Source organism: Solanum lycopersicum, chromosome 3, assembly GCF_036512215.1.
Source record: "Solanum lycopersicum chromosome 3, SLM_r2.1".
Classification (NCBI taxonomy): Eukaryota; Viridiplantae; Streptophyta; class Magnoliopsida; order Solanales; family Solanaceae; genus Solanum; species Solanum lycopersicum.
Window position 1 is genome coordinate 64,687,453 of NC_090802.1, and position 27,253 is coordinate 64,714,705.

Consider the following 27,253-nt stretch of genomic DNA (forward strand, 5'->3'; position numbering starts at 1 on the left):
TCTCTGTTGGTTTTGGATCCTACCTTATAGTATTTACTGCTCCGTCCGTCTCGTATTATTTATTATTTTTAATAAATATATTTATTTTAAATTTTTAAAATTATAAATATATATGTTAAAGTAATCATTTCTAACAATCGTAATAACTAAAATAGATAAGATGAAGTAGGTATCACGTAGAATCGTAGTAACGGTGATATGATTTTTTTTTTTTTCGAATTTGAGTTTTGGATTAAAAAAATCTTGTTTGAAGTGCTTCTATTTTACTCAATTTGTTTACAATAGTATTTATATTTATCGAGTACTAAAACAAGTAAAAAAAAATCGTGTAATAGTACAATCTTCTTAAGTCTTGATTTTCTTGAGGTACCAAAATAAGTATTTTAAAATTATCATTCATATAAGTTAGATTTCAATGCAGATAATGAAAAAAATAGCGTATTAGTACACAATTATTTGACACTAAAGAATGTGACCAATTAAGTAAAATTATTATCTGATATCTATCAATAACAAATTAATCGAAATGTATGAAAGCAAAATCTAATTCAACCATTCTCAGGTATTGGTTTTATGAGAAATGCTAGAAGATTGAGTGTGTGCCTCAAAAATATGAATGTGGGTCATCTCTCTTGATTATCATGAGCCAACTCCCACTTGTTGGTCTTTGCTGTCTTTTGGCCTCTCTCTTTTCCCAAACTCACCACTTATAGAACCCCCTTTTGGCTTTTAATTAGTACACGACTAGGGAGTATACAATTTGTCATTCTTCTTGTATCCAGTAAAAAGCTTCAATCTTTCTCTCTCTTCACGCAATCCTATATCTTTTCTTGCATTCTTGTACCCCTTTCTTGATTTAGTCTTGTTCTTATTTGCTAAGTTTAGAACAGAACAACTTTTTGCCGATTCTTCACTGTTTTTTTTTTTGGTGTGTAGACAGAATTTTTGTCTTACCGACATAGTACATGTGTGTGTATATATGAGTATTTGAATTTTTTTTTTTGTGTTTCAAGATTTGAATTTGCTGGCTGGGTTCTTGTTACTATAAAGCAAACTTTAATGGAAAACTTTAATGGGTGACGACTAATTTGAGTGATGGATTTGATTTGATAAGTTCTTGGATGTTGACTTGAAACCCCTTATCAAAGGAAACTTATATTTTGCCCATTCTTGTTGTTATTGTGTATCAAGATTCATGCTTGGAGTGCGACAATGGAGAGGTTTATGGCCTGCTTTTCATTTCTTTTAACACTTTGTTCAGAGGTTTAGTTTAAAGAAAGATGAAAAATTTTCTGAGGAAACTTCATATCTCTAGTCAATCAGAGGATTCAGAAGGGTCAAAATCTTCAGCTAAGATCAAGAGATTGAGTGACGTTTTGTCGTCTGAAAGAAATTCGAATTCTAGGTCTGATGATAATAAGCCCTTTTCAGCTATTTCTGGATGGTTGAATTCTGTTACCAATCGTCAAAGTCCTAGTCCTCCATCTTCTTCAAACGTGAGTAGAGGGAATATTAGGATGGAACCTTCTGATTCTGCTAGTAGCAGTGGCTTAGAGGCTGCTTTAGATGCTGTAAGGCGTGATTCGGAGTCTAGCAACTCGAGGGGGCCTGATATAGAGGAAGAGTATCAAATACAATTAGCTCTGGAGTTGAGTGCAAGGGAAGACCCCGAGGCAGTTCAGATTGAAGCTGTTAAGCAGATAAGTTTAGGCTCGTGTGCCCCGGAGAACACTGCAGCTGAAATTGTAGCTTATAGATATTGGGTAAGTTTGTTTCATCTAGTTGTTTGGTTGATTTTCAATTGCTTTTCTTTAGCTTGTTTTCCTTTTGGTATTAATAAGCATTTAGGTGTAGCAATTTGGAAGATTATGTTTTTTTGGGACCTAATTTTACCAAAAATAGGAATTGAGCAGGTTAGTGAGTTCCTTGACTCTGTCAACATGTTGGCTTGACAACATGCTGCTTTGATAATTTTTGTGCATTGGTGATCATGTTTGTTATATTGTTTTGGTTTGTTAACAGTTAGTTTCAGCTATGGGATGCTGCAACATGCCTCTAATTAGCGACTGTGGTTAAGCAAATTCAGCCTTTATAGTGCCATTGTTGTCGATATAATGATATGATAGTTGTCACTATTTTACTGTTGAATATACTTGGCATTCCTCAAGAAGTAAATATAAGAAGAAGTCAAAGGGGTCAAGATCAACTATATATACATAAAAGTATTTTTGACTTTATATATTGTGTAATTTTTCGATGAAGGGGGCTTGAATGAATTCCTTTACAGTACCCTAGCTCCATCCCTGCGAATGCCAAATCAATTGCTTAGTTTTGTGGTCTTCATTCTTCTAGCTCAAAATTCTCATGACAAAACTATGAAGATGTTGATCTTATCTATAGGGAAGTTCATTCAGTAACATTGCGTGGAATATAACACACTTTGACACTGGAATACTCGTATTATAGTGTGTTCTGATGTGGTGTGGTAAAGACCTTGTTAAACATGGATATGTTATCCTTTATCAAAAAAGAAATACGAAAGGATATGCTAGATTAACAAAAGACTCCATAAAGAATATTTTTCCAAAATAAAAGGACTTCAAATGCTCAGATTCATGGAAAATCTAAGGAGTATAGTAATCCACATGCTTGTGTATATATTAAGGGGAGAAGTCATAGTAAAGGAAATTCCTACTCATCTTTTGTGACAAACATGCTTATAGTGGATAATGTATTTTCCCGACAAAACTAGTATGTACATGGTGTTTGTCTTTTCTCACTCTGTAGATAAAAGGAAATGACCTGAGTTGTGGTAAGAGCATAATGTATAATGAGTAGGTTAGGCGCGCGTCATGGGTTCGAACCTGCCGTGGACAAAGCCTGGTATTTAAGTACAGAAGGTAGAGAGGCTAACCACTGTCCACCGAGTTTGGACCTGTTCCACTGACCTTGAATATTTCTTGGTCATAAAAAAAAAGAAGCCATTGATTAAGAAGCAAAAAAGAAGAAAACCTTTACTAATAATCCCGGACGACAAATTACAGTTAGTTAGGAAAAGCACTATCACAAACTGATGAGAACATTCCAACAGAGTTTCCTGAGAAGAACCAAAACTTTCTTTGGTCTTTTGGATACCATCCAGGCAGCACAGTTATGCATTGAAAATTTATTTCCATTTACTTACATATTGCTAGTTGGGTGGGTTGGGAAGCCTTAAATCTGGTCACATCCTCAGCTGCAATCTGGTGAAAGGTAGGCAGTAGGCACTATCCCTGCTTTTAGTGATAGAGTCCATTTTGCAGATGATCCTCAGTTGCCAATTTTTGAACCCAAGATTTTCTATATCTATTATTTTGTCAAATTAATTTCCAAGAGAACAAGATTTTATAGAAAGCTCAGTTGTCTGACATTTGGAGAGATTGGTTTGTGGACTACTATTTGCTCTATTGTTTGATCCTCCTGTGATGCTTATTTTGCACAAAATATCCCTGTTTCTATTCCGTGTTCCTCTCTGACATATGAATTATCTCATATTATAGATTTATGAATGCTTTTCAGAATTACAATGCTCTAAGCTTTGATGACAAGATCCTGGATGGCTTTTATGATCTTTATGGGATCCTGACAGAGTCCGATCCCTCAAAAATGCCATCTCTTATCGATCTACAAAGAACACCGGTAGCAGACCAGATCACTTGGGAAGCTATCTTTGTTGATAGAGCTGCGGACTCTAAGCTGTTGAATTTAGAACAGAAAGCTATAGATCTGACTGTCAAGGTCAGGTCAGAATCCATAGGCTTTGCTGATAAAAAATTAGTTCAGAAGCTTGCGATGCTAGTTTCTGAACACATGGGTGGTCCAGTTGGTGATCCTGATGGCATGTTAATAGCATGGAGAAGCCTTAGTCATAGTCTAAAGGCCACTTTTGGGAGCATGGTTTTGCCTCTGGGTTCTTTGACCGTCGGACTGGCTCGTCAGCGTGCCTTGTTATTTAAGGTACTTAGCTTTTTGACCTTCAAAACCTTTAACAACACACTTCTATTTATATGAAAAATATATAAAACTCGGTAGTTTCATGCTTAATTGTTTGATGCTAACAGAAGGAAGGAGTACTTGCTGACTATGATCTTGAGATTTTTTTTTTTTGGAAACAGCTATGATCTTGAGATGTCTGAATTACCTTATCTCACTTCTGAAGCGTAATTTATTTCCAAAGTTGGATCGTGACAGTGATGATACCACTTTTTTATCAAACAAAGACTACATATCCACATAGAAAAAACTGATTGGTTTTGTGATAGAGGGCATACATTCTTCATGTAAAAGATGAACAACAGCAGTGTTCTTTGGACACACTGTTGGGTGAGTTTAGTTCAGTTTTATTTGGATGCTTCTCAAATATTTGTTTGAAGTACTTTAGTCAACCATTATTTAAATCCAGTATGTCATCTCCATATACTGTTAAGCATTCCACATCCATTCTTTCTGCTGTTGTATGCAGGTGTGCTATATCCATCCTTTATAAGATGTCAATTGCAAGTGTGCTGTGCCCGAGTTAATACCTCAGATGGTTACTCAACTATGCACTCCTCTCTCAGAAAGTCACTCAACTTTCAATTTTCACTCAAAAGTCACTTAACTATGCACTTCTTTCTCAGAAAATCACTCAACTTTGAATTTTAACTCAAAAGTCACTCAAGTATCCACTCTTTCCTCAAAAAGTCACTCAATCTATTAAATTGTTTTTTTAATTAAAATTTGTTGATATTAATTATTTATATAACAAACCAAAATTTAAAAAAAATAAAAATACTGTTTAAACCATTTAGTGATCCACCCACCTAACCCGACCCATTAAAAAATATGATATGACCTATTTTCTTTTGTCTTTAATCATAATTCAAGTTTTAAAGAGGGAATAATTTAGGATTAAAGACAATAAAATGGATCATATCATATTTTTTAAGTCGGGTTAAGTGGGTGGATCACTAAATGGTTTAATTTATTTTTAAATTTTTTTGATTTGTTATATAAATAATTAATATCAACAAATTTTAATTAAAAAATAATTTAATAGATTGAGTGACTTTCTGAGGAAAGAGTGGATAGTTGAGTGACTTTTGAGTTAAAATTCAAAGTTGAGTGACTTTCTGAGATAGAAGTGCACAATTGAGTGACTTTTGAGTGAAAATTGAAAGTTGAGTGACTTTCTGAGAGAAGAGTGCATAATTGAGTGACCATCTGAGGTATTAACTCTGCTGTGCCCTAATCAAATATGAGTTGAATCAGTAATGTGCCCACATTCTGTTCAGCAATCCGTCTATGCTTTCTACTTTTTGTGCATAATTGATGTATCTCCATCTTTTCTGGAGAGTCAATGGCGAGTTCCTGCATGATATCCTTGTCACTTGTCAGTAATCTTTCATATCAAACATCATGTCTATTCATAAAGTTTGATGCATGCGAATAACCCAGAGTATGTTTATTAAAATTACTTTTGCAGTGGTCATTAAAATATTAAGCCAAGAAATAATCCAGCTGAACTGTATCTTAAGCCAAAATGACTTGAGAATTGATTGCAGATAACAATGATTGCAGACACTCGTGTTTTTAAATTTATTCCTTTAACACCCATCAGCTAGCACATTCTGCCATTTCTTTTTGTTTTTGTTGAAAAGTTCTTTTTGAATTGCATATCTCATTTTTGCGACTATAAGATCAGTATTTTATGTTTTAAAGAGTTAACAAGAAACATGAAAGGAATTCGATCATACCAAAAGTTCAAGGCAGAGTTCTTAAGAAAAAAGATTCTTTCTGTCCTTGCCTTTTTCTTTCTCAAGTAAGAAACCTTTGATCTCCATGCCTTTGCCTTTCTTAAGTTAGATATTGAGCAATGTATTTTCGGTCAAACAAAATGTATTGTTCAATAAGCAAAAAGAATGGCGACAAGTATCTTACTTCAGAAAGGAAAGCCAATATTTCCGTCAAACAATATATTATATCTCTCTCTCTTTCTGTGTGTGTGTATGTTTGTGTCAGTGTCTGTCTATATGTCTGGTATGTATGGTGGATGTAAATTATTTTTCTTCAAACAAATAACAATTGTTAAACATGTTGATGGCAAACATCCTCTTAATCCAGCAAGGATCCCCCCAAAAAAAAAAAATATAAAAAGAAGAAAGGAAAGAAAGTGAAAAATTCTAAATAGCTAAAATTGGTATGTGGATTTGCTGTTTCCTGTAGCTTGGACCTGAGGATGAGTAAGCTGGATTCCCCTGTATCTACATTCTACTATGATTTTCTATCACTGTTGTGTTTGTTTCTTCATCTCCTGGCATGATGGTCAACTGGGGCCTTTCTTTTCTTTTTACTATGATTTGATGTACTTCTGAAATTTGTACAGGTTTTGGCTGATAGTGTGGGGCTCCCGTGTCGATTAGTAAAAGGGCAAGAATACACAGGTTCAGATGAAGTTGCAATGAACTATGTAAAGCTTGAAGATGGAAGGTTCCTTCTCTCTAGTGTTCTTCCTTATTCAGATTTTCTAATTTCATTTCCGATTCCTATGTGTTTGTACCATAGTTTGTATATAGTCAGGTAGCATTTCGATGAGCAAGGTATATGTTAAGTTTTCAAGGCAGAGTGCTGGATAAATCTTCTTTGTTATTAAATACATATTTTTTGACAAGTCAAATACATAAACTTATCTTTAAGGTAGTAAGGTGATCATTTGAAACATATAATCTGTTTCTCTTATTTCTTAAGATTGTTGCAGTTTTTATTTGCTGGGAGTATAAATTTGAATTCACCTTGGTGGAAAAGTTTGTTCAGGCATATAATTACTCCTCCCAAGGTTGCCTCTTTGCTTACGAAGTCATACGCTTTGCAGGGAATATATTGTTGATTTGATGGCCGACCCTGGCACACTTATTCCCTCTGATACATCTGGAACACAGGGAGACTATGAGGAATCCATCCTCTCCATCAGTCCATCATCCAAAGATGTTGATTCTCATACGGGTTCTTCTAGTAGTGGGGTTGCCTGTTCTTCAGAAGATCATTCAGAGTATGGAACCGAAGAGAGGAAATCCAGGTTTGGGGAAATCAGTGCAGGAAATGAGTCTCCCTCTACAGGTAATTCAGAAAAGCAGAAAGGAAATAATAACTCTGATGACTTCACAAAGCTTCGTACTGTGAAGGAGCAAGGGCCGGAAACTTCATCCAGGACTGTGTATGCAAGATCTCCTTATTCACATACAAGATCTCCTTCCTGGACTGAAGGCATTAGTTCCCCAGCTGTACGGCGAATGAAAGCGAAGGATGTCTCACTGTACATGATTGATGCTGCTAAAGAAAATCCTCAGCTAGCTCAAAAACTACATGATGTCTTGCTTGAAAGTGGTGTTGTTGCACCCCCAAATTTGTTCACTGAAGTCTATTCAGAGCAATTAGATTCCTCTCCTGTGGAGGGAAAATCCAGGCCAGAGGATATGGAAAGTCAGGGAAGGGATGAGGTTGAGAAAATCAAGAGTCAAGTTGATCTAGATTGTAATAATTTCTTGCCTCCTTTGGCTTATCATGCCCAGTCCAAGGTCAATCCCCGTGGGCCATTTGATCCTCATCTGGATGGTGGAGAAGTTAGTGGGCAGCATGTTTCCCCACACTCTGAGCTGGCTGCAGCGAAATTCACGAAAAACATGCCTGTTGCTGCAGCTGCAGCTGCTGCAGCAGCTGTGGTGGCGTCTTCAATGGTAGCTGCTGCAGCAAAGACCACATATGGTTCAAAAGCTGATCTCCCTGTTGCAGCTGCTGTGACAGCCACAGCTGCAGCAGTGGTAGCAACAACTGCTGCTGTCGCTAAGCAATATGAAAACTTGGAGACATCTGCTCTTTTACCAAATAGTCCTGCTTTCTTACTTAATTTAATGGACTCTAAAAGAGTTGATAAAGATGCAGATGGTGCTGTGCCTGAAAAACGGGGTAGTGGTGATCAAGTGCATGAGGCATTAGGAGTGAATTCTGAGGGTGAAAGAGTATCAGATAGATCAACCGGTAATGATAGTGTGAAATCTGATGTGACACTTGATGATGTCGCAGATTGTGAGATTCCAATGGAGGAGATCACCTTGGGTGAGCGTATCGGACTTGGTATTGACCTGCATTGTATATTTCTAATCATACAAGCATCCATGAAGCAGTTTAACTCCTTGTCATCTTACATTTTGACTTATCTTTCCTGTTGCAGGATCTTATGGGGAGGTCTATCGTGGAGAGTGGCATGGAACTGTAAGTTTTTCTATAGATCTCTTCTTTTCATTTTAGGTTTTGCTGTAATGAACTTTTGCATCTTTTTTCTTTACAAAGTTGAAAGCTAGAACATACTGTATTATCTGAGTATCAGATGCAAGTTGTTTCTTCAACTTAGAGAGTAATAATATGTATGGGCATCTGAAATCTGTGGATGTTGTTAGTGTGTGAAGTGAAGTTGTTGAAGACTGCCAAGTTTCATTTATACTTGTGTATTCTTGTAGTTTGAAGAGTCTCCAAGGGGATTTATATGGCCTTTGGGGAATGGCAAATTGTGGAAGAGTTAATAGTACTCCACCTATTGACTTGAGGTTTTGGGTTGGATCCTCATATTCTTGGATAAACCTATTCTCTCACATGTGAGGTGGGAAGGGTGTTGGAGATATGCAATTTCTTATACCAGGTATTGAAGGACTTTCAAAGACCTTTATAAACCCTCATATCCGATGTGGAATTTAGGATACATGGGACATGCGTGTCTGCTTTAAGAAACTGTGTTCACTATGAACTAGATTTTGTTTTGCACACCATTATTGAAAGCTTATATATATATATAGATATATTTTATTTTATTTTTAAAAAAAAATTCTGGATGTTAATGCCTCTTGGGAAAGAGTGTCTGACTGGATTCATTGGCACTGTTTAGATATTGTGGGTCAACAGGGATATAGCTGTGTTGTTCAGTCATTTTTCACTTGCATCAAATTTAAATTGGAAAAATCCGTTACTCTTACAAACATTTATCGTTGTCTTCAACTTGAACTGATACAAATTGATGGAACCTTCTTATTTTCAGGAAGTAGCTGTGAAGAAATTCCTAGACCAAGAATTAACTGGTGAATCACTTGAAGAGTTTAAAAGTGAGGTATACCCTTTCTTGTCCAACATAGGCCTTTTCCCTTGGTTTTTCAGGGAAATTTTGAAAATTACAATTCATGGCATTACTATCATATCTTGGATGTCTTTCTAAATCATCAATGAATTTTCTTTTTTTAAAATATATTGAAAAACCTTTTCAAAAGAATTTGAAAAGCTAATGAATAAATGCCAAAGGAAAAAAATCCAGAATAAGAACATTAAAATGGGGATACATGCCCTAGTACCACTGATACAAGAATAAAAAATCTAGCTTAATACATGCCCTAGTCACTAACTCGGTATAAGCCAGGAAGAATACTGGCAGAAAGTAATGCTTGCTTGTAAGGTACAATTACAACTGATGGGATAAGGGAAGGATAGCCTAGTGGTAGAGACCCTTTACCTCCAATCGTTAGGTTGGTGGTTCAAGCCACCAATGGAGAAAAGTTGGAGAGGGCCACTGCTGGGCTCCTAGAAGGTCTTTTTGTTTTGATGAATTTTACCATATCAAAAGAAAGAATTGTGTAATTACATCTTAAATTTTTTTGTGTAGAAGGTCCTTCTAATAGTTCCTCTATGCTCTTCTTAATTTGTAACTCTTGGTAAGAAGCACACAGCATGTTAACTGACATGCTGATGCAGTCTTTTCTTTAAACTGTTCCTCTCTATCATCCAAGTTAGTAAAAGTTTTCTCCACTGAGTTCAGCCCTTTGATGTTTGATCAATTTGCCCAATTAAAACTGTAAATGATGCAGAGCCTTAAATTTTGTTGCTGATCTATTTTGTGCACTTATCCATTTGTAGTCTGTTTGTTACACTAAGAAAGTCAGTAGTCACTGCTCTTATCTGATGTGTTATTTAAAGGAATATTGTAATCTCATTCAGACTTAATTTTTCCTTGGAAGGTGATGATCATGAAAAGACTCCGGCATCCTAATGTAGTCCTGTTCATGGGAGCTGTTACACGTCCTCCAAACCTTTCAATTGTTACTGAGTTTCTTCATAGGTACATCAAAATTCTGTAATATTTAGTTTTGCGGTAGTTCTGGTCCTCCAGGAAATTTAAAGTTGCCAAGTAGCTGTTTCCAAGCTTGGAAGTATAAAGTGTTTGCAGCTTTGATGTATAACCGTTCAAATGCTGGAAATCAAATTATATTTTGTTTTGCAGAGGTAGTTTATACAGATTAATTCATCGGTCGAACAATCAATTAGATGAACGGAGACGTTTGAGGATGGCTCTTGATGCTGTATGCTCCACTTCTCTTCTTCTTCTTTTTAATTTTTCCATTGATTCAAACCTTCTACATTACATAATGACTTTCTGCTATACGTAATTTATTTAACGAACAGGCTCGAGGAATGAACTATCTACACAATTGCACTCCTGTGATAGTTCATCGTGATTTGAAGTCTCCTAATCTCCTTGTGGATAAGAACTGGGTTGTGAAGGTGGAATTCCTTTGACTGAAACCTAGTGAATGACATCTTACAATACCTTCCCATTTAACACAACTATTTGTGACTCTAGGTATGTGATTTTGGGTTATCGAAAATAAAGCACAGCACCTTCCTATCTTCAAGATCAACTGCTGGGACGGTAAGCAGGAGGATTTTATTCAATTACTCAGTACATGCTTCTTTCTTCCTTTTTCTTTTTGTTTCCCTTTATTTTCTACATTTGTTAAGCTGTTAAATTGACGTTCTCCTATGCTTGGTGATCTTTTCCCGTGCTTCTTGTTCCCACGACTTTATTTCATAGTGGTGTCTTTCTTAATAGAACTTGTAATATTCCAGTCATGCATACCTGCTAATCTTTGTACATCATTTTATATCAGCCCTTTTGTAGAAGATAGCTCCATGCTGTTGGTCTTAAAACAATTCAGGCTTTTGGAGATGTTTTGGTTGCCAAGTTTCTCCTTCAAAAAGGTGGTCGCTGTGATCCATGGTTCAAAAATAAATTTAAATGTATGACATGTTTACCTCATCTGAAAAGAGTATCAAGGCTTCTGATTACATATTTTAGCCCTTTCCGATATCATCAAGACTTAGTTTTGAAGTTGTGAAATTGTTTTACCTTGTTATCTGCGCACATGATGAACTACTGTAAAAGTAGGACAGCTGCTCTTTGATACTATTGATTTTGAAGAAAGCCAGTATATATATATGGTGGAGATAGTTCCGAGATGACAATAATTGCGTATTTGTACTGTCTTTCATTTGTTCTCATAAACCTAGATGCATAAATATAGTTTAGAACTTCTTTTGTTTGCTGATCTTCACGTGTTATTTAGTGGTTATAGCATTCATTAAGGTAGAAAATTTATAAGTTCTATATCTAATGCTAAGTGGGCATTTGGCCGTGTTGCATTGTGATGTTTGATAAAAGTAGGTTTTTGTTTTTAAAGTGAAAAACTGGAGTTGTGTTTGGCCATGAATACTAATTAAAGCTGTTTTTGTTCATGGCCAAACGCCTCATAGCTGTGCTGTATTGCGTTTCACATAATATACAATGTGTGAATTTTCCCTTTCTGCTGATATTTTGTGGAAACTAGCAGTTACAATAGAATATGCTTTGCTTCATTCAGATTCTCGGTGATTTGGAATTAACTTGGATGACTCTTGTACTTAAGCTTATGCTGCACAAAATGCTTGCAGTTTCAAGGGTAGAAAATTAGCACTTGTAGAAACATATACTTTTTGTTAGTAATTCGTGGTAATGAACTGTTGTATGTTTCTACTTATACACGGGAAATTTTACCACGTTAGAAAATACTGGGTAATGGAACTGTCGCTTTTGAGAAGTTTCTCTGAATTTGCATTATTCATGTATTACATATATATGGTCTAACTAAATACTGCAGACAAGTCAGTATTTTTTATGTATCCCTGCAAGAGTTTAATGAGCAAACATTTGACTCTTGTTGTTGCTGGCTTATGATTCTGCTGCAACCTTTTGTTTTCAGGCTGAGTGGATGGCTCCAGAAGTGCTGAGAAATGAGCCTTCAGATGAGAAGTATGTCTTACATAATCATATTACCCCATTCAAAGTGTTGAATAAATATGTATTAGTGAAAGCAACTATAACACAAGAATCAGAACAATTCTACAACAAATATCAGGGTTCAACTATAAGTTTGTTCACCGTCATTGGTATAATGGTTGTTGATTTGTACAATGATTTCATGCCTTACAGATGTGATGTATATAGCTTTGGTGTTGTACTATGGGAGCTCTGTACTCTGCAGCAGCCATGGGGAGGAATGAACCCCATGCAAGTCGTAGGTGCAGTTGGATTTCAGCATCGCCGTCTTGACATACCAGATGACATGGATCCAGCTATTGCGGACATCATCAGAAAATGCTGGCAAACGTGAGAACAATTTATCTTTCATTCATTTTGCCCCTAATTGAGCTCTGTCCATAATCTTTTACTCGCTTCTTTAGAGCTTGTCAGGCTGACCAAGTGTTATCTGTGGTTGTTGTTCATAATCAAGGCACCTAGGTGACCATCACAGTGTTGGTCTGGCAGTGCCTGAAATTTTTGTGCATCTGTTAATATCTTCCCAATGGTATGTGTAAAAAGAGTGAGGGTTAACGTTCAAATCTCAACAGAGAAAGAAACAACATTGGATGATTTTTTTCCATCTGTCTATATCTTGCTTGGCAAATTTATCTGCTACCTACAATACCCCGTGAGAATAAGTGTAAGTAAGCTGGCCTAGACACCACAATCATTGAAAAAGAAGTGAGTCACTTATTATATATAGTGTTAGTATGCAGTACCAAAGCACCTCAGCATGAAAGCCATGCCGTTAGTTTTGACAAAATATGGTACCTGTTTGCATGTCTATACAAGATTATCTCTGGTTTTCTTGATGTAAAAATCTTATGTTTTTTTTTTTTTGATTTACCTGTTTAATGTGTAGAGATCCAAAGTTACGGCCTTCATTTGCTGAGATTATGGCTGCTTTGAAACCACTGCAAAAGCCTATAACCAGTTCACAAGTACCAAAACCACTGGGGAACAGAGGTCAAGAAAAGGGCCGGTCATAAAGGAACGTGGATGATCGAGCAGCACAGCATGTTTAGGACAGAAGGGAAAACGGAATTTTATCTTTTATTGGAAACGAAGACAAGGTCCATATTTGTTTAACCCGAAATTAAAGGAAGACATAAAGGATCTGTCAACAAACATATACTTCATGTTGAGTCAATTGTTGTGATTCTTTTTTTTTTTTTTTTGTTTTGTTTTCTGGCAGTTGTCAACCCACAGGTCCTCAACATTGTGAATCTTATCTTATGTATATTCATTTTTGGGATCATTTTATAATTAATAGAGATTGAGAACATTTCCCATACTTCCACATCAAATACTTTGAGATGCTTGATTATCCAGTTGCAGCAATAGAGGAACAGACTCATCTTTTTTTTGTTTTTGTTTTTTGAATTGAAAGATTTCAGTAATAGTCAATTGTTGATTTAGTTTTTAGTTGAAATAGCATGCCTGGAGAAAACTGATTCATGTAAAGATAAGGTAGGGACCATTTACTACAACTGTATACAGTTGAGTCACTACAAATATCTACTACTCACTCATATGCTCATTTCATATCCAAAAACATGGCCACTCTCTTTGGATCCACACCTTCTCTGTCTCACCCAATTACCAGAACTAACTTCTCTTCATCCTCCCAAACTCCTCCTCCTTCTCAGCCTCCAAATCAAAATCCACAACCACAAACTCCGCTACCATCTCAGCCACTGAGTGCTACTGCTGCAGAGCCTCCATCACCTGTTAATGTGCAGCAGCAAAAGCCTAGTAAATCTGCGCGCCTGTCAGCCTCTGCGGATTCCACTGATTGGATTGCCTCCTCCTTAACAAGGAGATTTGGCCTTGGTGCTGGACTTGCTTGGGCTGGTTTCCTTGCTTTTGGTGTTGTTTCTGAGCAAATCAAAACTCGTCTTGAAGTGTCTCAACAAGAAACAAACACAAGGTAAAAACTTACATGATTTCTACTTTCCATATTCTATTTGTTTTTCTCTCTGTATAAACATCAAAATTGTATCCAGAAATATGAACTCTTCTTTGCTTAATTGTCAGGGTTGTTGAGAAAGAAGAAGAAGTGGTCTTGCCCAATGGGATAAGGTACAGTCTCTTCTATGCTAATCGAACTTTTATCCACTATAACAGTGAAGTCGTAAAATTATTTTCTCACTTTAAAACAACTGAATTGTACCTACTAAAGAATCCATGTACTCACTATAGTAGTAAAATCACTTAACTTCACCTACTTTAACGACAAAACTTACTCATCAAGGTGTCTGTCCATAAGTGAAATTGATGTATATTCGTGTAACAGGTATTATGAACTGAAAATTGGTGGCGGTGCAACAGCAAGGCCAGGGGACTTAGTTGTGATAGATGTGAAGGGAAGCATACAAGGCAGTGGAGAAGTTTTTGTGGATACATTTGGTGGTGATGGAATGAAGAAGAGGCCATTGGCATTAGTAATGGGATCAAGGCCTTATAGTAAAGGAATTTGTGAAGGTATAGAAACAGTACTAAAAAGTATGAAGGCAGGTGGAAAAAGAAGAGTGATAATTCCTCCAAATTTGGGATTTGGAGAAGAAGGAGCAGATTTAGGAACAGGGCTGCAAATTCCTCCATCTGCTACTCTTGAGTATGTTGTTGAAGTTGAAAAAGTTTCTATTGCACCTGCTTGATTGAAGGTATACAAATAAATAGTATAACTTCAAGTGTTTGCTACTAAAGGAAAATGCAAAACAGTTGATTCTTGTACTGTTCTTTAGTTGACAAGAAAGATGTGTGGAAGTTTGATTACAACATATTGAGGAGGGCCATTCTCTATTTCTACATTAAGAGGGAGATTAACCATTCTTGCAATTGGTCATATTTAACTTTTCGGAATTCATAATTTATTGATCTGATTAATTTGAATTTCCCGTTGTGCAAGACCATTGAGAAGAAAACGCTCCCTACCACATTCTCAAAGAGCGACATATAATTTTTGATCAACTTAATTCGATAGGTAGAAAGAATTAGTATTCATCCATCATAACTTGTGAACAATTGATCTACAAATACAATTTTTACTTGTTATGCTGAAATCTTTTAACTCATTGAAACAAATGTCTAGTCCGACATATTTATTTTTTAAAACAGAGGTCGTTTCTTACAAAAATATCAAACGAGACCAAATATTTAAGACCGTGCTTTATAAAGGTCATTTTTGTAAATCACCAAACTCCATTTGCAATAGATCTAATTGAACGATTTGCCTTTAAAATGAGTTAAACTTTAATTTTGCCCTTCAAATGAACTGATCTTTAATATTTTTCCCTAGAGATCAAATTAATGCTTAGCGGGACAAAGTTTATTTCGAACAAAGGATAGGGCATAAGTTTGAAGATATTATAATGCAAAAAAGTTATTCATCAGATTAAAACTAAAAAGAGGAATTTTCGCATATAATATATCTATATTTTCCTAATTACGATTCGTAGCTATATGTTAGAGGAAGGAGAGAGGCGAGCGAGAGAGTGCAGATAATAGAAAGAGGTGAACTGTATATGTATATATGTCAGATGATTGTATATATGTAACAAGTATACATATGTATTTGTATATCTGATGATCGAGATTGAGAGAGGAAGGAGAGAGGCGAGCGAGAGAGGGTATAGAGAGAAGAAATGTTAATTGTATTTGTCTGTTTCTCATATAATTATATATTGTATATGTATAATTTATATTTGTATACGTATGAAAAAAGAGAGAAGAGATAGGTTACACAATTACAACTAAAATTAAGTCGTGAACTATAGCTACGTTAATAAGTAGTACTAAATTTCCCCAAATTAAAAAGCAGCACAAAATAGGGACAAAAAAGTGCAAATAACCTGTTAGATAGAATTGGATTTTGATCCACCCGGCCCTTTGTGAGCTCCGTTCAATTTGGGGAAGGAAGAACAGAAGTGTTGAACTGGTAAGGAAATTCATAGAAGCTCAAGAACAAAAACCCTCCTTAAACCCTAACGCGAAGAAGATCGACATGAATAGATCTCTTGCAACAAGTATTTATCGCTGTTCGTTTATGCTGAATCCTTACCCTGCTACCTCTTCATTTTGGCCCAGCTATAGGCGTTTCACATCCAAAAGCTCTAATCAACCTCCTGCTGATAGCAACGACAACCACCTTCAAGACGAAGACGATATCAGCAATAAAGGTGTGATTCTTACAAAAATCAATCTTCATTAGTTGCATTAGATCCGCAAATAAGCAAAGTTATATGTTAGCTTGTTTCAATTGCTAAAAAAATTGATTTTGAGCGCTCAAAAACAATCGGGATACTTCGCTGTATGTCTTCCTCCTTTTGCCGGTAAATTTGAGTTTACTAACCCTATAATTTGCTTATATCTCTAATTTATACCAAAATAACTTTCAGTTTCAGCAGAAATTAGTTACCTAGTATTTTTAATTTTAACTCTATGATATTATCCATCTCTAAGTCATACTGTATAGACTAAATTTCATTGCAATTGAGATAAACTTGGAGAATTTTTTTATTTTACTGAGTTTCGGATATAGGATTGAAACAGGGATTGATTTCATATTCAAATTTGGAGTTGATTTCTTGTTCCTATTACAGCGCTGAAAAAGCAGATAGATAAGTTTTTTGAAGGAGATGAAGAAGCATTCCCATCGATATTTGAAGCCATATTGAAAAGAAAATTGGCTGGAAAAAGTGAAGAATCTGATAAGGAATTGATGAATGAACTTCAGGCTCAACCTCGTCGACAGCATGATGCTGCCAATGGAGAGTCTGACTCCGATTGAGTTGACTTACGACAAGTCTACCTATATGAGTATTGTTGTTTATACATTGATAAGAATACAAGATTGTCATGGGGATTGAGTTGTGAAGAGGATTAAACGTTTATGTATTCATCATTCCTCACTGTAATTTTATATTTCAATAGCTAGCAGATTCATTTGGATCAGCAGAAAGAATTTCTATCTGACAACTTGTGAAGTTGGAAGTGTAGGTGTCCAATCAATCAACAACAACATACTCATTGTAATCCTACAAGTGTGGTCTGGTGAAGGCGTCTAATCAATCAATGAAGTGGAAATAACTGTGGGATACCAGGATTTGGATCCCAATAGAAATAGAAGAATGTCTTTTTTCTCTTTTGGTCTGGCTAAGTTGTAGTGAGCCTTGTTTGAAGTTTGGATGATTTAAACACTGTGCTATAGCCTCTGGATGATGTATTTGTGACCCATGGATGATATGTTTTCTGAGTAAAATTTGTTATTCCCTTAACCTTCCAGTGTAGGAAAATAGTATCTTCCTACCTTTTAAATGTTGAACACTTATTCTTTGTACTTACCTATGCATTAATAGAGGTTGTCTTCAGATTGCTTTTGAAGTTCCAGAGCACGCTCTATCTTTGTTTCCTCGTTTTTCTGTACCAAGAATGATCCAATTGAATCAATTCTGAGGCTGATATGTCCACCTCCCCCATCATCTTCACCGTGTTATTGGAAGTAACCTACCTGCTGGTTGGCTAATGCTATCTTGTGCCTGTACTATTTCAAGTTTGCAGTAATTTTTAAGGGTTAATCGAGGCTGCTTTGTTAAAGATCTTTCAAGCCATCTTTCTGGTTGTTTGGATGCCTATAATGATGCTAAAGCTTTCTTTAGTCATGAAGCTCTTTCATGGGCGGCTTACAATATTGTTAAGGAGATGGTTGAGTTCAATTATCAAAAGAGGTGATCAGAACGACTGATTAGGGAAAATCCATTACAGAAACAAAATCATTTGTGTTATAAATACATCATATTACGGATATTCATTTAAATATATAATTTTTTAATAAATTTGTAATCAAATCATTCGAGCAGATAACGAAATAGGCACAAGGAAAGAGCAATAGACGGGACCAGCCTACAAAAACGACACGGTCCCTCCGTAACCAGTCATCCATAATATCAAATAAATCATTTTCGTCTTTGGTAAACTTACCAATGGCTATAGTCATAGTGATCCTCCTATTCAACTACTTCGATCATTTCCAAGTACCTCATATCTTTTTCGGAGCGTCCCATAGAGTCAACGGTACGACAGACAGCACTGCCTACACGCGAATTAGCTTCCGAGGTTGAGCAGTCTCAATTTCACTACAGAATTTGCGAATGAATGCTGGGCTGGCGTGAACCGCATGCCGGGAGATCCGCACGTACGGTTTTTAGGGGTTTCGATCCAATCCATTCTTGGAATCAAATAAAGACAAAAAAGATATGTCAGTGACCTAACACGACAAAGCACTCTCCGAGAGCATCAAACAACTTAATTAAACAAGAAGTGTTATAATGCATCGATGAAGTTCTCTTTTTACGAGTAAATTTTTTTCTTTTGTACAAATAGAAATCAATTCAATTATATATATATATATATAAGAAGTTCACATTTGAATAATATATACGTGTCGAGTGTACTTACTAGTACTAATTTTAAAATCTTTTCTATTTTCCTATTTTTTTCTTTTACCTTTTAGCAAAGTAAGTTTTGGTTTTAAAAAAACACAAATATTTTTGTCGTTCCAATGCCTGTATCTAAAAACTGAGAAAACAAACGCAAAACTACAGAGAGGCTCTAAAACCCTAAACCATGAGACGAGCTCTATCTCTGTGCTCCCGCAATTTCCATCTCTCTCAAAACTTCAAGTCAAATCCAAATTATTTCAACAGCAGCACCAGTAGCAGTAAAATCATTCATCGCACAGTTGTTCCGTCAAAGATTAGATTCTTTTCTTCATCAGAAAATGATTCTTCATCGAATCACAACACCCCTGAACCAAGCCCTCAGCCGGAGACTAGCTTGAATGAATCCAACGAAAAAGAGACTAGCTTGAACGGATCCACCGAAAAAGAGGTCTCCCTCAATGTTGAAGATGTCAACAATAAAGGTAAGTACTTAGCGATCTGCAATGTGTTTAGTGGCGATTATTTGTCAATTCTGAGAAAATTGGGTGCTGGGGGTTAATTTAATCTTTCCCTGAAAATGTTTAGGTTTAATGATTTTGCTGATTAATGAGAATATGTACTGGATCTCTCTTACTATGATTGATGCGGATTGCTGACAATAGAATATTGGAGAAAATTTAAGTAGTTGAATTTTGGGTCTTATTTTACTGGCATCCCTAGTTTTATTGTTCCAACTAGAATGCCCTCAGCAAAAAAAGATATCTTTTTTCAACTTTCTTGGTGTTCTGTCAATGGAAATCCCTTTGTGACACTTACGTTGTTGTGTGTTAAACAATTTATAGTTTCTTTGGGGATTACACTGATAGAAGATGGTAGTGAATTAAGATCAGGGATGGTGTATTTTTAATTTGAATGGGTTTCTTGGTTCCATATTAAGCTACCTCATTTGTTATATCTACTGTAGAGTTGAAGCTGCGGATTGAGGAATATTTCAACAAAGGCAATGAGGAGGCGCTTCCATCAATTCTTGAAGCAATTTTAAAGAGGAAATTGACGGGAAAGCATGAACATACAGATGATGAGTTATTGGAGGAGATGCAGATGAAACCTCTGGATGGTGTAAATGATGAAGAGTTTGAATCAGATTTCGAGGAAGGTCACAGCACTGATGAAGATATTGAGGATTTGTATGACGCAACAGATATTGTGAAAAGGAAAATGGTGACTGATAAGTTCTTCAACATGGATGACAGGAAGTGGGATGATATGATAAAAGAGGCTACTGAGCATGGGCATCTTAAGGATACAAGGGAGTGTGAGGAAATTTTACAGGAGATGCTTAGCTGGGATAAAATTTTACCTGGTACTACTTTTGTATGATCTTCTGGTTTCTTAGTTTTTAACTTCTTATTCCTATTAGTAGAAAATTAATTCTTTTGTATCATGATGTTAATTTTGACTAGGCTTTAAGCTTATAAAAGGTCTAACCCTTAATATCTCTTTAAGTCTTATGATGAGCTTCTTGCAAGTGAAAAAATTTAGTTGTCTGTCGCACTGGCAAAGGTGCCTACCCGTAGCTCATAATCATCAGGTAGTCAGCTGTTTGGAGGGTTGCTGGTGCATATTTTTATCATTCCAAAATCTTACATCTGTTACAAAATAACTAATAAACTGCCCCCTCTTGGTTAATTTATTTCTGTTTGGACTTTTTGGAGCTTTAGTTTAAGGCCCTTCTCCTTGCAGTAAATAATTCTTTTTGGCCTATTAGCTTCACTAGTTTTAGATTGTGACTGGCCTGTGAACTGAAACATCAACTGTGATGACTGTCATGCTATTTTCTGTCTTTTCCTGCAACATAAAAAAATTGCGGCGAGCACAATTTTAATGTGTTCCCATCACATATTAAATATAAGGTAGGGATAATATCTGCCAATTAAAGTGAAAAGATTTCGGCTTTAGAACTTTTTCATGGCATGCAGATGAATAATATGTATTCCAATCAACAATCAAAAGATAATATCTGTGCTCCCAATTCAGCAATAGTGCTGATATTGTCCGAAATCTAATGAGCAAGGGGATGCGATTTCCACAATAATTTTCTTAGTTAGATAAATTTCATTTTCTAATTCCTACAATAATTTTCTTAGTTAGATAAAATTTCATTTTCTAATTCCTTCGCTATTAGGTTTATAAAATTGTAGTGGTGGAAAAAAAGGAAAGGTTAAACCTCAAAGAAGTGTGGCAGGAGCAATTAAAAAGTAAGTTGAGGTTTCTTTGATCAAGCAAATTACGTCTTACCTGTTGACAGAATTCTTTTAACTCTTCAGTCAATTATAATTTCATCACTAGCTAATTTCTCTGATAGCTTGTATGGAATAGTTATAAGTTCTATTGAATTTCAGTTTCACGTAATGTATTCTCTTTAAGACATGATTCAAACTTGTCTTTTATAGGATATTAGAGTCAGTTTTCAGTGATCTATTTGATGTCCCAATCTATTTTTTTGGATTCTTGACTCATCGGATACTTTATCTTTATCCAGATGAAATTAAAAAGAAGGTAGAAGTTAAGTTTGATGAGATAGGTGAAAGGGTTGAAAAAGGTGAGATTACCCCTGAAGAAGGCTATGCATTGTTCAAGGAGTTTGAGGATGGGGTGGTCGTGGAGTGTGCAAAACTGATGGAGAAGGATGCTCCACAGTTTGATGCGACTACCTTGCCAGATGACAAAAAGGATTTGGATGACCCTCCAGGTGAAGGCCCAGTCCTTAGATGGCTAACAAGGGTGGTCTTTGCTCCTGGGGGTGATGCATGGCATCCAAAAAACAGGAAAGTCAAATTGGCTGTTACAGTGAAAGAGCTGGGTATGTCAAAGCATCAATTTCGCCGCTTAAGAGAATTGGTTGGAAAACGATACCATCCTGGGAGAGACGAGCTAACCATCACTAGTGAAAGGTAAGTTCACATTTTGGGTGTATCTAAGTTACCAGTATCTGATCTTGTCATGGGGTATGTTTCGGCTTATCTTTCAACTGAGCTTTATTTATGTGTAGCTATTGTTGAAACTATTAGTTGGAAGTATTTAACTGCTGCTTATTGGTGAGCTACACTGGCATTTGAAGTTTGGGGAACTTACAATGAATGAATGTTTACTTTTACTCAGATTTGAACACCGCGAGGAGAATAGGAAGGACTGCCTGAGGACTCTATTTGCTCTTATTGAAGAGGCTGGAAAAGCTAACAAAATTGTAGAGGATGTTCGAACCTCGTACGTGAAGCAGAGACTCAAAGCAAATCCTGCATTCATGGAAAGGCTGCATGCAAAAACCATGAAATTGAAAGAATCCAGCTTGTTGCATGCATGACAATAAGCTGTTTGCAGCTGGCATTTTCTTGTAGAAGATAAACACAAGGTTATTGATGTGCCTTCGCATTGACATTTCAAAACATTTTTCAACATTCACAATTAGTACAGGTTTGCGAGGGGGCATTCTTACATGGTCTGGTGCAAAAGAGTTACCACTTACTTTTGGTGGCACTGCTATGTATTAGCTACCCTTGTTCTCAAAGCATATGAAGAAGATTAGGACGACAAAGGTCAACGACGACGGGAAACCATATCAAGAGATGACCGTTTGTACTTCAACTGCTGCTTCTCATCCAATCCCCTGCAGAAAGAGAGTGAAAATAACTGCTGTCTCTTCTTTGAGAGTAGTCAAATTACAAACTTTACTCTTTCAAGCTGCTTTTGCTATCTTAGTTTCTAGTCCATTGTCTTAAAGTCCTATAAGTTGTCTGCTAATCTAGGTTGGTAGTGTGTGAACCGTGACACTTCTGGTTTGGGATGTGGTTTTTCTGGATCTTGTGCCCTGCCTTTTTAGTCATTTTTGTCTGTGTAACTTTATTTTCACTTGCGAATAATGGAGTTAATTCATAGCTGTAGTCTGCACTTATAATCCATTCAGGTGAAGAAATTCCTCGTCCATGATGAATCTAACGTTTAGAGGGGATCAACAAATATGTTCCCGCTGAGTAACTGAATCTGAGAATAGTGGTGAAAAGGTAATTGATAAACACTGTTAGCTAGGTTCAATCTTTTGACACAAGAAAGTAAAATGGATGCAATACAGAGCCTTCATGTGAACATATTTTAAAGTTAAGTGCTATGCACTCCAGAGATTGTTATGAATTTAAATTTGGAGAAAAAAAAGTATTTTTGTCAAGAATGGGATTTGAACCCATGCCCTTTCGGACCAGTACCTGAAACTGGCGCCTTAGACCAACTCGGCCATCTTGACAATGTGTTGCATTACTCAATATAAAGGTATACGAAGTCTGCATCCAGTTATTTAATTTTACATTCTTGGTGGCCACTGCATGATTGTAGCTATATACACAAGTAAAATAACTCATAGTTGTGTGGAAACTGGGAACAGTATGAGCTCTATTGAGTATAACATTTATTGTTATTTGATTCTTCTTGTACCCTTTAGTTTGAGCGTCTGACCTCAAACAAATAACAGCCAACACTTCGTTGATATATTTGAGCATAAATAAGTGAAGGGAAAAGAAGTTAAGAAAATAGTACTAAATCTTGAACCTCCACCAAAAAGAAAAAAAAACAGTTTTAGGCTACTAGCTTTGGGGATTTCTCTATTACTTTCTACTTCAACATGATTGCTATGACAAAAAATACATTCAGGTTGAGGTACATTTGGAACGAGTTTTGTACGTTCAAATGAAATTCATTTATTTTTCGATTGATCTAGAGGTATACATACGCTAAAAAAATTAAAACTCTGACTCCACCGACTCTAAATTCTAATATTAGGAAATTCATTCTGAATCTACCGACTCTAGATTCTTAACCTCCTACACATTTTAGGCACCACAACCTGCACCGCATCCTGCTGCACATCCAGCACCTTCGTAGGCACTTGATTCTGTTGCTGCTGATTTATCTCTTGGCATCCCTTGTGCACATGACAAGATTACAAACGTTACGCCGAAAATCGTAGCCAAAATTCCCATGAACGTTAGCAAAATATTAGTTCCAAGATTTCCAAATCCTTCTCCATCAATTAAAACACTCAATTCCCTTGCCATTTTGTTTTGTTGTTCTGTTTTTTGTGTTATTCTTTTGGAAGGGAATTGAAGATAGGGGAGGAAAAGTTATATATATAGTTGTTGCAAAGGCCAAATTCACTAAAATTGACCCTTGGCTTAATGTCTCTCAAAGTCTTCTCTAAAACTTTTCACAATGGCAACTTTATTCATATGTTGTGTGGGTACACATAGCCACTATCAAGAGTTGGATTTTGAGTTTTCAGAATCCCACTCTTCTTTGTCCCTTTCTATGTTGTGTGAGAATGAGTCCATTAGTATGACACCTCAATTCCAAATTAAATTGCAGTTCGCTGCGTGAATTTTCATCTTATAATTCTCTCATTCAGAATCAGAATTACTTTGAGACTTGACAAATTTAAATTCGCACCTGAAAAAACCCTTACCATTATTGAAAATAATTATATCCCAAAATTCGAATCTCAAACCTCTAATTAGAAATATAAAGAAAATTATCAGATAGCCGCTATATGAATTTTCTATTATGCACTCTTTGGGCCCTTTTCATCCGAGTACTGATAAATTATACTAATATCTTTCAAATGAGAGTTTCTCCAAATCTAACACTTGTCCCCACCAAACTTAATATAGTTTAATTATCATAATAGTTAGATCTTAATTTCAACTAATTAGTATTGTTTATATGCTTTATTTTTCATTGTCTTCTGTCCTTAGCTAAGTCCAGTTGGCTTCATGTGATTTGAAGCCTTCCGTAATGCATGTAAACAACAACGTAATCAGTATGATCCCACGAGTGGGATTAGGAGAGGACGAACTATACACAAACCTTACCCATAATACGACCAGATGAGTGTATTGAAAATAACTTTTCTACCTTGTAGAGATAAATTAAAATCTGCGTAGATGCTATCCTTCTCAGATTTCACTTGTGAGAATATATACCTCATATAGTGATTACATGATTTGCATCAAATTAGAATAATTAATTATATATTTTGCTAATACTCATCTTGGGTAGGTTGTAATTAGTGCGATCTAATCCTTAGATTAGTGGGAATTCAAATTAGTGCAATAATTCAGTTATATTTTACTAAAAGAGAACATGCCTACAGAATTTGGTCACAAGCTTCATTGTTGAGGTTAACATGGTGGTTTCCAAAAAGGACACACAAACTATATATGTGGAAACATTAAAGTTCTCTTTTTCTATATTTCTCTCTTAGTGTTTATCAATTTAATTAATTTAGTCTTTTTTTTAAGGCCATCCGTGCATGCGGTTCAAAATTCAATGGATAATAATCATTATTCTTTTCTACCTTTCTCCACTTAAGTTTTATATCGTGACGTACTCCTAACTCACAAATCGTGACGTGCTCCTAGCTCTCATTGCAAACACACTATGCACCTTTTTCCCATTTTGAACTTCAGATGCATCATTGAAATTTTGACTAGTTCTGCAAATACATTTTACAAGGTTGTGCTATTGAATTACTGTACATTGATCAAATTGCAAATTTCATTATTTTGGATATCCAACAAAACAACATAAGTCCACTTCCAAATTTTGTGCTTCCAACTTATTTTTAACCCTTTTTCTCTTTGGCTGGTCCTCTGGGAATTTTGCCTAGAAACTCTGCATTGAACTTCCTGTAAGTTTTTCTCATTTGTCTCTTAATTTTATATGCAACATAGTCGACTTCTTCCTCGTATCGCTCGTAGAAAAATGGGAGAGTTTCCACACACAACAAACCTTGTGAACAAATACAGAGAAGTTTAATTTAACATTAATGGATGAAAAAAGAGACTTATGTTATGTTCCTAATAAAAGAATGAGAAATAGCTTAGTAAACTTACCAAAGAACAAAAGGTTCAAAGTGCTGATATAGTTTCCAATCACTGATAATATATAGAGAGAAATGATAGCCTAAAACATGAAATTTAGCATTGGTTCATTTATGTATATAATAAATCTATTGAAATGAAGGATATGATTAATTAAATTATTTGATTCATCATATACCAAAAAAAAGGATTTTGCATCATTCCCACATGCTACAAAGTGACATATGGAGAGGAAATTGTTGAACTTGTTGTGTATTATTGAAGCAACATCTACAAATGAAGTATCCACTAATATGTCTTTGGGAATGTTTGGAGGTGTCCTGCAAAATGTCATATGAATAATCAATCTAAATCAAGTTCAGTGCTATGAACATAAAAGCTGAACTGATTAAATTTAAATCCTGAATCCGTCTCTGTACTGTGTGTATGTATATGTTTTCTTTCATAGGACGGGAAAAGAAGAGGATTTACCATCCAAACATATCTGCACCAGCAGACCAGATGAAGACTATTAACATAGTGGTGATGGAAACATGACAAAGCAGAGTCACAAAGGTATAATCCACAACTTCAAATAGAAACCACATTACTGCAACTGCGATAAGAATCGCAGCTGAAAGTCTCTTGTCTCTCCATAACAATATGTCCGCAACTACAAAAAAGTGAAATGCAGCATTTCAAATGTTATAACAAATTTTCTACCACTCATATTAGCAGCAGAGAGGCAGATTCAGGATTTAAAGTTTACTGATACCTCTTCCTCCTCCTAAAACAGAATGAATAGGCCTTTGGCGGCCTAAAAGTTTTGATGTTGGTTCAAAATCATTATCAGAATCAGATGAATAAGTTGCCATGATTATGAAATTCTGGTAATGTATCGTAAATCTCGATTATTAGGCAATAAGTTTAAATAAGTGTATTTTGGTACTAAGCTTCGTAGCCAAGAAACTAGAAAAAAAGGGGAAGAAAAGAATTTCTTGAGCATAGAGTTTAACTTTGTATTGCACCTACTCTTAGTGCCCTGCATCTTCTTCTATGCTTTTCGTTTTGCAAACTTTTAGTATCTCATCTTAGTCCTTTTTTTAAGCTTTGTGTACATTACATGTGCCTACAAAAGGCTAACACTATGAGTTTCTCGCCTAAAATTGCATGTGGACATGGCTAGATCAACTCCACTTTATCGGAGTATCACCAAACTCATCAAATTATTTTTTGTAACTAAAAGGTCACTCGAGTTTGCCTTAAGTATTATAAAAGTCACTAGACGTTTTATATGATACTTAGGTAAAATTGAAATGAAATTTTAGTTATGTGAAAAATAATTTAGTAATTCATTAGTTGATGAATATAGCGCGATAAAAAATAAGTTGAGGGATATAGCTATAAAACAAATTAAACTTTTTAGTGCAAATTACAGAAATCACATACTTTTAAGAACAATTTATCCTCCTTAATAGTTTATAATTATATAAATCCCTTAAACGGATACATTAATAGAGGGTCCATATATATTAATGGTCAAAAATGAAAACGTTGATACATTAAAAAGAAGCTCGGATACATGCGTTGATATATTAAAAAGAGGATTGAATACATTAATGAAGGGTCCGGATATATTAATGTCCAAAAAATCAAAATGTTGATACATTAAAAGA

General features: G+C 35.6%; 5 protein-coding genes and 1 non-coding gene across 9 annotated transcripts; 4 read left to right on the forward strand and 2 right to left on the reverse strand.

The window, feature by feature from the left end:
- Nucleotides 1-471: 471 nt before the first annotated feature.
- On the forward strand, nucleotides 472-13,523 carry LOC101263689 (probable serine/threonine-protein kinase SIS8). 4 transcript variants are annotated; one of them, XR_011220178.1, is made up of 14 exons: nucleotides 541-1,763; nucleotides 3,559-3,996; nucleotides 6,404-6,507; nucleotides 6,890-8,148; nucleotides 8,246-8,286; nucleotides 9,104-9,172; nucleotides 10,071-10,171; nucleotides 10,334-10,412; nucleotides 10,516-10,614; nucleotides 10,694-10,762; nucleotides 11,001-11,130; nucleotides 12,129-12,178; nucleotides 12,359-12,535; nucleotides 13,092-13,523. XR_011220178.1 is itself a non-coding variant. In XM_004235702.5 (13 exons), the coding sequence occupies exons 1-13, from the start codon at nucleotides 1,281-1,283 to the stop codon at nucleotides 13,216-13,218; spliced, it is 3,096 nt and encodes a 1,031-aa protein (XP_004235750.2). In that variant the 5' UTR covers nucleotides 472-1,280; the 3' UTR covers nucleotides 13,219-13,523. The 4 variants fall into 4 exon arrangements, 2 of the variants coding, with proteins under 2 accessions (XP_004235750.2, XP_010318631.2); XR_740658.4 differs by having other exon boundaries at nucleotides 11,001-11,091; XM_004235702.5 differs by lacking the exon at nucleotides 11,001-11,130 and having other exon boundaries at nucleotides 472-1,763.
- A 250-nt stretch (nucleotides 13,524-13,773) lies between these two features.
- On the forward strand, nucleotides 13,774-15,040 carry FKBP17-3 (peptidyl-prolyl cis-trans isomerase FKBP17-3). The gene is made up of 3 exons (NM_001365922.1): nucleotides 13,774-14,159; nucleotides 14,267-14,311; nucleotides 14,526-15,040. The coding sequence occupies exons 1-3, from the start codon at nucleotides 13,786-13,788 to the stop codon at nucleotides 14,887-14,889; spliced, it is 783 nt and encodes a 260-aa protein (NP_001352851.1). The 5' UTR covers nucleotides 13,774-13,785; the 3' UTR covers nucleotides 14,890-15,040.
- A 1,048-nt stretch (nucleotides 15,041-16,088) lies between these two features.
- Nucleotides 16,089-17,614, forward strand: LOC101262402 (uncharacterized). Its single transcript, XM_026030188.2, has 2 exons — nucleotides 16,089-16,410; nucleotides 16,834-17,614. The coding sequence occupies exons 1-2, from the start codon at nucleotides 16,236-16,238 to the stop codon at nucleotides 17,019-17,021; spliced, it is 363 nt and encodes a 120-aa protein (XP_025885973.1). The 5' UTR covers nucleotides 16,089-16,235; the 3' UTR covers nucleotides 17,022-17,614.
- Nucleotides 17,615-18,658: 1,044 nt separating this feature from the next.
- On the forward strand, nucleotides 18,659-22,627 carry LOC101250490 (uncharacterized). The gene is made up of 4 exons (XM_004235744.5): nucleotides 18,659-19,154; nucleotides 19,637-20,035; nucleotides 21,215-21,626; nucleotides 21,835-22,627. Exons 1-4 carry the CDS (start codon nucleotides 18,857-18,859, stop codon nucleotides 22,034-22,036), a joined length of 1,311 nt encoding a protein of 436 aa, XP_004235792.2. The 5' UTR covers nucleotides 18,659-18,856; the 3' UTR covers nucleotides 22,037-22,627.
- Nucleotides 22,628-22,888: 261 nt separating this feature from the next.
- On the reverse strand, nucleotides 22,889-22,969 carry TRNAL-CAG (transfer RNA leucine (anticodon CAG)). Its single transcript has one exon. It is a non-coding gene; the product is annotated as a tRNA-Leu (tRNA).
- A 2,193-nt stretch (nucleotides 22,970-25,162) lies between these two features.
- On the reverse strand, nucleotides 25,163-26,578 carry LOC101258243 (reticulon-like protein B9). Its single transcript, XM_004235771.5, has 5 exons — nucleotides 26,353-26,578; nucleotides 26,070-26,250; nucleotides 25,777-25,918; nucleotides 25,611-25,680; nucleotides 25,163-25,506 (listed from the first exon to the last, which is right to left on the reverse strand). Exons 1-5 carry the CDS (start codon nucleotides 26,450-26,452, stop codon nucleotides 25,340-25,342), a joined length of 660 nt encoding a protein of 219 aa, XP_004235819.1. The 5' UTR covers nucleotides 26,453-26,578; the 3' UTR covers nucleotides 25,163-25,339.
- Nucleotides 26,579-27,253: the final 675 nt, after the last annotated feature.

What these genes read in the sequence shown, in the direction of transcription:
- LOC101250490 (XM_004235744.5), top strand. Translation starts at nt 18,857, where the DNA reads ATGAGACGAGCTCTATCTCTGTGCTCCCGCAATTTCCATCTCTCTCAA. An exon ending in CTGGGATAAAATTTTACCTG is followed by an intron (nt 20,036 to 21,214) that starts GTACTACTTTTG and finishes ATCTTTATCCAG; the next exon opens with ATGAAATTAAAAAGAAGGTA. An exon ending in CTAACCATCACTAGTGAAAG is followed by an intron (nt 21,627 to 21,834) that starts GTAAGTTCACAT and finishes ACTTTTACTCAG; the next exon opens with ATTTGAACACCGCGAGGAGA.
- LOC101263689 (XM_004235702.5), top strand. Translation starts at nt 1,281, where the DNA reads ATGAAAAATTTTCTGAGGAAACTTCATATCTCTAGTCAATCAGAGGAT. An exon ending in GGGTGAGCGTATCGGACTTG is followed by an intron (nt 8,149 to 8,245) that starts GTATTGACCTGC and finishes TTCCTGTTGCAG; the next exon opens with GATCTTATGGGGAGGTCTAT. An exon ending in CAAGATCAACTGCTGGGACG is followed by an intron (nt 10,763 to 12,128) that starts GTAAGCAGGAGG and finishes TTTTGTTTTCAG; the next exon opens with GCTGAGTGGATGGCTCCAGA.
- LOC101262402 (XM_026030188.2), top strand. Translation starts at nt 16,236, where the DNA reads ATGAATAGATCTCTTGCAACAAGTATTTATCGCTGTTCGTTTATGCTG. An exon ending in AGACGATATCAGCAATAAAG is followed by an intron (nt 16,411 to 16,833) that starts GTGTGATTCTTA and finishes TTCCTATTACAG; the next exon opens with CGCTGAAAAAGCAGATAGAT.
- LOC101258243 (XM_004235771.5), bottom strand. Translation starts at nt 26,452, where the DNA reads ATGGCAACTTATTCATCTGATTCTGATAATGATTTTGAACCAACATCA. An exon ending in GGTGCAGATATGTTTGGATG is followed by an intron (nt 25,919 to 26,069) that starts GTAAATCCTCTT and finishes GACATTTTGCAG; the next exon opens with GACACCTCCAAACATTCCCA. An exon ending in TTTGAACCTTTTGTTCTTTG is followed by an intron (nt 25,507 to 25,610) that starts GTAAGTTTACTA and finishes TTTGTTCACAAG; the next exon opens with GTTTGTTGTGTGTGGAAACT.
- FKBP17-3 (NM_001365922.1), top strand. Translation starts at nt 13,786, where the DNA reads ATGGCCACTCTCTTTGGATCCACACCTTCTCTGTCTCACCCAATTACC. An exon ending in CAACAAGAAACAAACACAAG is followed by an intron (nt 14,160 to 14,266) that starts GTAAAAACTTAC and finishes CTTAATTGTCAG; the next exon opens with GGTTGTTGAGAAAGAAGAAG. An exon ending in GTCTTGCCCAATGGGATAAG is followed by an intron (nt 14,312 to 14,525) that starts GTACAGTCTCTT and finishes TTCGTGTAACAG; the next exon opens with GTATTATGAACTGAAAATTG.